We start from the raw sequence: 11,414 nt of genomic DNA on the forward strand, positions 1-11,414 counted from the left end.
TCAGTAGATACCTTGTAGGCAACGGACCGCAAGCTGATCGGTCTGTAATTTTCCAAATCCTTGGCGTCTGCTTTCTTATGAATTAAGATAATGTTCGCGTTCTTCCAACCTTCTGGTACGGTCGAGGTCATAAGGCACTGTGTATACAGGGCTGCTAGTTTTTCTAGCACAATCTCCCTTCCGTCCTTCAACAGATCTGCTGTTACCTGATCTTCAGCAACTACTTTTCCCTTTTGCATTGTTCCCTAAGGCTTCTTATTTCATCTTTCGTTACTGGCGGGATGACATATTGTTGTGCGCTATTGTATCCGTCATTAACGCTATGATTGCACTGGCTATTATATAGATTTGTCATAACTGTTCGGCTACTTAACTATCTTATCGACATTGCTAATGGCATTGCCTTCCTTGTCTCTTAGCGCATACAACTGGTTTTTACCTATGCCTATTTTCATCTTCACCACTTTTAGGCTACCTCCGGTCTTTATAGCATGCTCTATTCTCTCCTTATTAAATTTCCTTATGACGACTACCTTGCGCTTATTTATTAACTCCGATAGCTGTGCTAGTTCTATTCCGTCTGTAGGGTTAGACGCCCTTATGCTTTGGCGCTTCTTAATCAGATCTTTCGTCTCCTGAGATAGCTTGCCGGTATCCTGTCGAACCGTCCTACCGCCTACTTCAAAGAATAAACGTTAAAGTCTATTTAGCCTCACTGCCGCAGCTTATTTGTAAATCTACCTGAAAGACATGAAAGCTTTTCCATGTTGAGCCGCACAGGGTAAATGTCATGCAAAAATATTCTTCAACTGGCTGCTATGTAAAGCGCTGTTTTCCGCAGCACTTATCAAAACAGAGACGGAGCAGACGACGAAACACAAGCTCTGAGATTTAACTTTATTTGATACAGCTCTCTTACCACTGCATAATTGCTTGCATAAATATCCGAGAAAACTTGGACGTAGTAAACTGAGTACGCACTTAGTACTAAGTTTAGTACTAAAACTTAGTACTAAACGCACTCTTGAAAAATTGCTGTTGGCTTAAAGAGGAATATTTGTAGAGGACGTCGCCTTCATGCAAAGAAAGAGAGGCCACAGCCTGGATATAATCACTTGCCTTCGTAAAGTTTCTTTATGTCATTTTCGTGCAACTTAGGCTCCAGTCGCCTCTGTACACGGCTCACCAGGACAGCCCATTTTGCAGCGCAGTCCTCCATGTCAGTTCCGGAGTCCTGCACGTCAACTCCACAGGCCTCTGCATTCCGCAAGAAATGCTAAGGGCATATGGATTTCTGACGTCCTGCCGTCGATTTCCGCGTCTCTGCCTAATCAGCCTGCTGCTAGCATGACATGACAGTCTTTCAAGCCTGGTACCAATTATACAGTCTAGGAAACTGTGCGAAACTCAGTATAAAGGGTGAAGGACACGAGAAAGGCCAGCTCAAGAGCTACTACCACCTGACGTTGATAAAAAAAGAACATTTATTGGCACGCACCTAAATAAAATATGCAAAATGAGTACGCGCAGCCTCATATCGGCGAGGCACACAATGTCGCGCACCCATGAAATAGTAGGCCCCTCCTCCTCTTGTTATTGTATGGAATGATATGGTATGATATCGTATGGTATGGTGTGCTATGGTATCTGATGGTATAGTATGGTGTGGTGTGTAGCTTACCAAAGTGGCTTACCAAAATTTATATTTCAAAAGTTAACAATCAAGAAAGAAAAATGCAGTGCTTGAACAAGAAAAATATGGCGCAAGATATCTGTGTGGTGCTGTTATATGCTTTAAGGATATTCTGTGTACACAAAGTACTGCATCACATCACACAGAATAATAGAATTTTGTTGTTTTCTAATGGTCATTATCCCCAACGCGATCTGATATGATGCTTTCGTGTTGGCGCCCAAATTTCCGCGCTGCAAAACTACCAGAATTAAAAGCCCTTCACTTGGGAAAAATTTTATTTTCTTCAACTATCATTCTTCTGTAATCCTCTAAATCTTAGCAAACACATCGTAGTAGAAATTATCTGTTTTTCTATGCACTAACAGTTCTTTCAGAGTAGCTGGTGTGAACTTCGGAGAAATCACTCCGGAGAAAATTCCCCCCTTGCTACCTGCGAAGCATATAAAGATTTGTTGCAAATGACGTGTTGGGAATGCTGCGCTAATTGCGTCAATTGCACCAACCTGCGCCATTTCATGAATCCTGCTGCATGCTGCAACAAATCGATTATATTTGATGACACTGCGCCAGTTCTGCGCCAAAGTGCCATTCAAGCAACGAAGAACCACGGCGAATTCGAGGTGTCATAAGTAACTGCTTCTTATGAACAGGCAAGTGTCCAGTTATTTTCTCAATTTATGATGACTAAGATCAACTACGGAGCCCAAATTTACTACGTTTTACTTGTTAGCCCTTGTTGTGACTTTGAGGTGGTCCCGTAACGCTCGCCACCCGTTTTGTGACAGAGCGTTGCCAGCTCTCTAGTCGGTAGCGAAGACTTCGAGTCAGGCGTCGATGAGAACAACAGAAGAGATTTTATACATTATGTACAGAGCGTTATACAGGACGAGATCGGCACGGTGGCCGAGAGCTAACAACAAACGCGACTGTTCTCGCACGGCGAAGTCCGGCGAGGCTCCAACGCGTAACACATCACACTCCACTCGTGAGCGGCACACGGCTCACGGTGGGTCGGTCTCTCTAGAACGGGCTCGGTAGAACAGAGTGCTCTCCAGGTGTGTGTGTGTGTGTGGGGGGGGGGGGGGGCAGCGTTGGGGCTCATATAGCCCCGAGAAACGGTCGTCACTCAAACGACCAATAAAAAGCCAGCACTTGACAGCCATCCGAGAGGTCCAACCAGCGACCGCGCTGGCCACCCGCTTCAAGTTTGCCGCGCGCGGTGACTCCCAGGAAAAAAAGGGGAACCGGCGCCTGTCTGTCTAGCGATTCGCTGCACGTTTAAACATGTCGCTTACCGATGCTTCTCCAGAGGGCGCTGCTGTATAGCGGCGCAGCATCTTAGCTTGTCAAGGGAGCGTTAGGGCGCGGTGTCTTGCGGCGCAGCACCGGGCTCTCGCAGGAGAAATTTTGCATCCTGTAGTTTTGCAATCCGGGCTGGTTGTCCGGGCACAACACCCTTTACTGCCTCCTGTTAGTACACACCATGCATTCGTTTTGCATATTTGCCTCAGCAACCCTAGCCTTGGCGTACAAGTTTTATTGGATGCGAAAGCCAAAGGCACCTTTGTATTGGGCGATGTCTGTGCACGTTAAGGAACCGCAGGTGGTCTGAAATATTGCTGAGACCTGCACTGCAGCGTTCCTCACAATCTATGTGTATTTGGGATGTTAAACCATGTAATTAACAATCTGAACTATAGTCTCAGCGCGAAAAAATCATCCGAACCCAGACTCTCTGTCAGAAAACGCTTAATATTTTTTGTTCGCTCGTGATATTAAATCATACTGCTCATTCCGTAGCGCTTCGCTTGATCAACACATATATTCGGTAGTATTTTATTCCAGACTCTCTCGGAATGCGAACAAGAGAGTAAAGTACCTTCGAAGCATTACAACATATTTTAGTTCAGAGTCTTGTTCTAGCTTTAGTGAATTGTTCTGAAGAGCCATTTTGTTGTTTTCGCAAGCGTTATTCACAAATATCAAAGCATTCTTTTTCGCATCCTCATAAAAACAACCACAGCGCATTTAAAAACGCACGTCCAACTCCCTCAAAAACAGTGAAATAGTTCCGCCCACCTCAAATCAAAACTACACAGGTCAAGCCGCAAGGATGAGGACAACCCTGCAATGCTACCCTTTAAATAAATGCAACTTAAGCACTCGCCTTCCAACTACTACCAGGGGCTCATGCTAGTATACTGAGATATGAAAACCACTTCGCAAATGTTATCTGTGAATTGACAATAAAAGAAAAGTTTTCTGCATGCATTTTGGAAATTGCTAAGGAAATTGGTTTTGGGGGAAAGAAAATAGCGCAGTACCTCTCTCTCACATATCGATATCGGCGGACACCTCAACCGTGCCTTAAGGGAAGGGATAAAGGGAGGGAGTGAAAGAATAAAGGAAACAAGAGGTGCCGTAGTGGAGCGCTCCGGAATAATTTCGACCACCTGGGGATCGTTAACGTGCACTGACATCTCACAGCACAGCCTTTGCGATCCGCCTCCATCGAAGTGCCGCCGCCGCGGTCGGGTTCGAACCCGCGAACTCCGGATCAGTAGCCGAGCGCCCTAACCACTGAGCCACCACGGCGGGTATGCATTTTGGCGCGATTTCTGCAATTTATGGCAGGCACAATCCAAACTACTTACTGAGATTTCCTGTTAGTTGAAGAAAGTGAATACTGCTTTAAAAGCGAACTAAGCCTGGGATGCAGCTAGAGTTCCAAATACTCTTTTATTGTTATTTGATTATTTAAATTTTAGCAGACCAATAATCTTGGCCCAGATGTTTAGAGAAATACCCAAGGTGGAGTTTATTTTTTTATAAGAAACTAATCACTCCTTGGCATCCACCCAAAGGGAGCGGTACGTCTTCAAAGAAAAGCTATACAACTTTCCACAGAAACTTTGTACCTGAGGAAAAAAATTGTCCTGGTTCAGGCTTCCAACACGGGTACTGCCGCTTAAAGAGATTAAGCGCTCTACCAACTGAGCGAATCTGGTTGGCCAGGATATATTAGGGTCATATGGAATTGATCAACAAACTCGAATTCGGTATAGTAATGACCGAAATTTTTAGGAGAACTCCTTAAGGTGGACTTTATTTGTGAGAAAAAATAACTACACATTACATTCACTGCAGCGCAGCTAACAAATCTTCATGACACAACTTCAACGTTATATGTTCAGGCTGAGTGTTAAAGTAACGCTTATGCTGGAATTTAAAGGATAATTTGAACGTTGAACCGCACATTGATATTTCAAATGGGACATATAATGTTCCTACAGCTTACCCAACAATTATCTCTTTCTAATGCCTTGTGCTGCCGGAAGCCTACGTAATTCCTCCTTTGCCAAACCAGAATAATCAAGCTTTGAGCACTTGTTTCTCAGACGCCTAGGAAGAACTAAGCATGTGTAGTGCAACGTGATGAGGCCAGTGGTTCAAAGAACGAGTTTTCATTGCCTGTTTTATCAATAACCTTACCGTTGAACAGGTCCTTGAGGTCCGGCGCTTGAGTTTCCAGCAGCTTCTGAAACCTGGCTTTGTACTCGATGGAACCCACCGTTACTCTCGGTCCTTTAAATTTCCTTTGGTCCCTTTGAGACACATTAATCGCCCCTGAGTCCAGAAGCCACTGCGACAAAAGCGGCTCCTCCCAGCCACATTTAGCCGGGTCGAGGCCACATGGCTTAGCCAGAAAACGCTGGGCCCGCAAAAGGTCCGGAACGAACACTCGATTGGCTGACTCGAACAGGATCTTCAAATCGTGAGCAGTCACATCCTCTGCGTAAAAAAATATTGCGTATAAGGGTTGAAGGTCTTTAGTATAGCGAGGGAAGGCATTTTCCTACATTATTTCGAAGCATTAACAGAACCCTTAACTTAGGAAAAATCAGGTATGTGCTTCTTTGCGCAATAAACGATAAGTTGGTGCTTTCTTCGTCAGGAATGCAAACACGAAGGCGTGTCTTGTTGGAAACGAAGATAGGAAATAAGGTCTTTTTCTTGACATGACAACTGAAAGAAACGCTGAGGCGCTGCGACCGGGCATGATTGATGGCAGATTCTTTCTATTTCTTAGTTCCGCGGGCTTTTCTTGTTTTCTTGCTTTCAAAAAAAATGTTAAAAGCGTACGCGCAGTCACGAACACAAATCACATGCTCCTCATTACGACCCCCAGATTTACTATTGTCCGGTGCGGTAGCACATTGGCTTTTGCATTGGGTTGCTTAGCCAAAGGTCACAAGGTTTCCATGGAAGGGAGAAGTGAAACCAGCTGTGTGCAATACGATATCAGCACAAGTTAACAAACCTCATGTGGTTTGTACCACAGAAGGCTGCGTGAGTACCACGGAAGGCTGCGTGAGTACCACGGTAGGCTGCGTGAGGAAGGTTTCGGTGGCCCTTCTCAAAAATGAACTCGCTTTCTCCGCAATAGATAGCCCGCTTTTGTTGTTCTATTCCGATAAGTTCTGATATGATTCTGCTTCTGCATATCCTTGACGCAATTTTTACTGTACCTATATGCGTACTCTTTTTTTTCCACACGCAATGCTCTGGAATTTGTACGCTTGCGCCCTTTCTTCTTCTTAAGGCGGTGTATCGTTTCTGAAAATACAGTTTCAAGTTTGCTCTCGTGTGTGTGTGCGTGTTTCTCCCTGCAGTCCTGTGTTATTCTGCGCAAGGTTTTAAATATGTCCCTACACCAACTGGCCCAACGTTCTAGCCTATTAAGGTTTAAATTAATCCGAGGGCCTTCACTATGGCGTCTCTCATATCGCGCCCGCATCTTTTTAGCATCAATCTCTACGTATATGATGTACCATGCGTGCTCTCTCATACATACTATACATATTTCTAGCGCAACCACGACAGGGACACAGAGAACAGAGACAAACACGAGCGCTAACTCCTTGAGTTTTTGGAATTTGTCACAAATCCAACTAGCCCAACAACTAACTCTTTTAAAGTATAACTCTCATACATATCGAAGGGCTGAAACCACTAGCGATGACACTTGAGTATAAAACTGAATAGTTAATGAAACAGGCATTGTCAAAGCCGCTTATAACAAGTGTCCAAAGCTACTGACTGCACTTGTTTTCATGTCCAACAATCTTCTACAAAAAGTTTTAATATTAGAAAAGTGCAAGGTACTGATATGGAAATATTGAAGATAATGAGATAATGGTTCATTATTCTGATATGTAGCAAATTCTTTCTTTTGCAGTGTTGCCATCGCTCGCTTCGAGCAGTTAAGACTGCTGTAGAAAACCATCGGGGAACGCTTTTGACGATAGTAAAAACGTCAATACTAAAAAAATGCAAGCCTGCCGACGGGATATCTGCGGATATATTGATTGTTGTAGTGAAATCTTACAATATGCGAAAACAAATTGCGTCCAGAAAATCTTTCGGTTAAAAAATGCTTTTTTCCACAATAGCAGGCTATATCATAGTGCAGGTTCGCTGGTATACACCGAGTACACATTGTTGTTTACTGACAATTGAAACAGCAACCATGTTTTGCATTATGAGGAGCGTGATACAAATCAGGTGCACTTGCCTAGACGCAGAATATATGCGTGTGGATGTTCCGACTCTTCTTCAGGCTCCTCCCAATAAATGGCGATTCCGACAGCGCGCTCGTTGCCATCGATGAAAGGACTGTCGCAAGTATCTCCTCTCGATGGGACCTCAACAGCCAAAGCCATGGAAAACTCCTTTTTCTTGGACCACTTCTCGTGGAAGCTCTTCACCGACTTTATAAGCTCCCATGTAATTCTTTCTTTTGCTTGCTTATAGGTGTATTTTTGTGGCACGGTTGTCTTTGATTTCTGAGGAGAAAGAGGGGTAATTACTGCCTTATTGTAGCATTGAAAATGCCTTATTGTAGCATTGAAGAGAACAGAAGGCAGGATCGAAATATTGACCAATAAATTTCGCAGTAAAATACCTGCAGGGTTGAGGCAAGGCAATTACTTTCCGACAAACAACGTACTGCAGTATTGAATTCATAATGCTAATCTCTTCAGACAAGACAAATGTCAGAACGGAGGACACACAGTACCGACAAGCGTCGATCCCGTGTACAAGTGTTCTGTTTTGACATTTGACATTTCTTAAGCGCTAGGCGTTATGACTTAAGGCGATAGCTTGCAACTAAAAGAGCAAGGGTGGTCAAACAGGATAGTTGGTTGCTAATATTTGGAACAAACAGCGCACCTTAGGACAATGACTGAGGAAGATATAACAACACAGTTGAAGTCAGCGCTGTGTTGTTATATCTTCCTCAGTCCTGGTCTTAAGTTGCGCTATTTTTCCCAAATATGAACTAAAAAGAGTCTCCGCTCTACGATATTTGCCTTGCACTGGCCTTGTACACGGAAGAATTGAGATAAATAGCACTCGGACAAAGAGTGAGACTAAAACGATGTTTCTGCCTGAACGAGAAGTTAGCCCGCCGAGCCGGTCAGTTTCAATGGCGTAGTGCAGCGATTAACAAGAAAAATTAATAACAGCCCGGACCCAGTCAGAAAGAACGCAGTCTGAAGCATAATTTACAAACTCGATACCTTCTCTTTCAAACCTGAAGCAACTGCCTGTACTGCGTGCTCAGTGGCTCTTATGCGAAATTCGATCCTTTTCGCTAACAAGCAGGCTGACGAAGACAGTTTGCATTTTCCGCGCTCAAGAATGATTTCTGAGACTGTAAGCCCCGGTTAGGTTGTTTGTTGTCTTGGCTTAGCCATGCGGGGCGAGGACATGCATTGGGCCAAAGGTTTAACATCACCGTTCAAAGCCAAGATTACTGAAGTTAACTAATAAGTTTTACTTCGTACGTGCACTTGACGCAAAGTACAGGCTTGTCCTAGATGTTTTAGTTGTGTGTATGCTTTGCACTTACGTCTGTTGCATAGAGCATCAACTCACACTGACTTCATACCCTGGGCAAAAGAGATAGCTAAAGGAAAATAAAAAATTGCCCCTACGGATTATACTAAAGATATATACTAGATAATTTACTCGTTACAGATACACAAGACGAGTATACAGTTCTGAAGACATCTGCTACAGTCTCCGACATCCTTCCCTCAAGTATCAGCAGTGTTTCGCTTCCGCAGCGCCAGTTGGCGAAAATGCGAATGCAGAGAGTTTCGGTACTGCATATGCACCACATACTTCAGAAAAAAATCCTGGCTCATGAATTTAACAGGGCTACTGTTGATCTTTTTTGTGTTTGTTTCAGCCGCTAGTGTCATTATAATTGGGCAGATAACGAACGTTTTCTTGTTATCACATCAAGCGAAGGTAAGCACTCTCGCGGCGACGGCGAGGTAACAACAAAGGGGCAAGCAGGCGTTAGTCAGAGGCTGGTCATGTAGTCTTGCCGCTTGCGCACAATGCAGTATAGTACCGCTAAGGGACATCTGCACACACAAGCTTGCACTTGATTCCCGAAATCAAAATTACGGGGACATTCAGTTTCCGCCGTTAAGGTTATGACGAGATAGCGTTAATGGTTCCCTTCTGTGGTTGCTATTCAAACACATTCTCTGTTCATTGTTCATATTCAAACATATATCATAATTATCGAAACCTAGTTTCCACATTCTTGTCTTTGAACTCTTGCGCAGTGAAGTTTACGCACATAATAGCTACTATGGTTGCTTTCGCAACAATTACCGCAGCATTAAGGTTCAAATTAAATTCCCGCCCACACATACATTATCACTCACTCTACCTCAGCCTCGTCATCGTCCTTACGTGGCACAGTAAGTGGCGTGCCTGGCTGACGATCAAAACTGCCGTTGGTTCGAATCCAGATTGAAATTTATCGTAGGTTTTCTTTACGTAAAATCGTGGATGATTCTTCCGCTTTTCTTTTTGGACGTGCTCTTGAGCCCTCACCCGCTTGTGCGCGTACTCTCTCCGCGTTTTTATCGCTGGGTGCACCACTGGGGCCGTCGTTGCATGGAGTTGTGCCCGGAAGCTGTGCGATAAGTTCTTCCAAAATTCCTGCGGGCACGTGTCCTTCACCTGGGAATTGTCCCAAACTTTGAGCTCCCCAGTCGCTACCCCTGTCTTGCGTTTGTAGACCAAACTGACGAGCGGTTTGGTCTTCGAACGAGGCCAAGGAATATAGGGCATCTGAACGATCCATTTGACCAGCTGCAGTCATGAATTACGTGGAGGTGCGGGACGCTTGTGTCCTCGACGTGCAAGGAGGCGGCAGCAACTGCGTAGCATGTGGGCCCGATTTCAAATCTTCTAATAATGTCACGACAAATGTCCTAAGCTTCTCTATCGTCTCTGGCGGGAAGCACGTCGTGCACAATTTTTCTTCGTTTTGGAATTCGATGTAGCTCGTGTGCCCACCCTGGATAATTGGGCTGCAAATTCTCCCCTGCTCCTGCTGGTTCTGTTCTTGGTTGGTATACGTTTTCGTTAGGAATGCCATCCAGGCCTCGGTGAGTTGTCTGAGAGCTTTGCATGGTTTCATTAATTGGAAGGGGGCCGTCTTTGTTGCCTCAACCAGCGTAGCTTGGAGACCGTCCCTGGAGATATACTCAGAATCACCGATAAATAGCTCAAAATATAGACGAGCGGTACCTCCTCTGTTTCGCTTGAGCCCTCACTGTCGGATTCGCTGTCGCGCCTCTTCCTCTTTCCCTCCATCCTACACATGAAAAACACTGTTGTGGAAATGGTCCAACCAAAAAATAAATATGTGCTCACCTAGAATTTGCTGAGGCAGCGCGGTGCAGTCCCCGTGACGTTCCGGCCAAGGCAGTTCGTGCCGTGACTCGTCTATGGGGACCCTCTTTTATACAGCCCAAGGCGTTTCGAGCAAAAAGCAAAAAAGCGTCGGCCACGAGGAAAGTATTTCTAAACGTGCAGCTACGCCTATTACGGCATGTCTAGACCGTGTAGTGGCTGTAGTAGGCCCCCTTCTATACCGCTGGTGTGACGATACAGGGCGTATCGACACAGGACGTGCTGCGCTGCAGGACGTGCTACATCCGCCGCTATGGACGAGGGTGGCTCTGGTGAACGCTCTCAAGGTTCGCTTACACTCAATAAACAAAAATACCAATGAAAGCAGCAGATTGGACAGCCGTCGCCGTAGCTCAGTTGGTAGAGCACAGGACGCGATATGCGGATCCCACCGGCGGCATGGTTGTTTTTTCTGCTGCTTTATAAGTAATTTTCTTTAAGCGATAATCTAAGTATTATTATACCATTGATCACCACTACACATTCATACATATATATATATATATATATATATATATATATATATATATATATATATATATATATATATATATATATATATATATATATATATATATATATATATATATATATATATATATATATATATATATATATATATATATTGTGGAGAACCTATTTCCCCCCTCCATTTCGATGCGGCCCATCTTCATCGTCGGCCGTCGGGACGGACAGCCCCCGGCTGGGCGAGGAGGGAAGTCTCCCTCATGGGGGAAAGGGAACGGCGACGGGAGCGCCACCTCGTAGGTTACGTGGAATTCTGCGGAACCGGAGAGAGCCCTTCGGGATCCGGCCAGCGTTACGAGCGGTTCGAGCCGCACGCTCTCGTCACCTTCCGCTTTAGGCGCACGGGGATCCGTTGTGTCTTGCCGCTGGACTTATGGTTCCAGGCAGAGAAGCGAGCGCAGCA

The 11,414-nt window shown here is 44.8% G+C and overlaps 1 protein-coding gene across 6 annotated transcripts in view; it reads right to left on the reverse strand.

The window, feature by feature from the left end:
• LOC144132459 (DNA polymerase I, thermostable-like) overlaps positions 1-11,414 on the reverse strand; it is a 57,660-nt gene that overhangs the window by 21,565 nt on the left and 24,681 nt on the right. For 3 of the 6 annotated variants that reach the window (XM_077664872.1, XM_077664873.1, XM_077664877.1), the window contains 2 exons: positions 5,189-5,488; positions 1,120-1,257 (listed from right to left, as the gene is read on the reverse strand). The exons of 1 other annotated variant lie outside the window; for it this stretch is intronic. In XM_077664872.1, the coding sequence (XP_077520998.1) occupies positions 1,120-1,219 (100 nt within the window). In that variant the 5' untranslated portion in view covers positions 1,220-1,257; positions 5,189-5,488. The remainder of the gene's footprint in view (positions 1-1,119; positions 1,258-5,188; positions 5,489-11,414) is intronic. 2 more of the 6 variants (XM_077664874.1, XM_077664875.1) reach the window with 2 other exon arrangements.

The sequence above is a fragment of the Amblyomma americanum genome, chromosome 5 (assembly GCF_052857255.1).
Source record: "Amblyomma americanum isolate KBUSLIRL-KWMA chromosome 5, ASM5285725v1, whole genome shotgun sequence".
Taxonomy (NCBI): domain Eukaryota; kingdom Metazoa; phylum Arthropoda; class Arachnida; order Ixodida; family Ixodidae; genus Amblyomma; species Amblyomma americanum.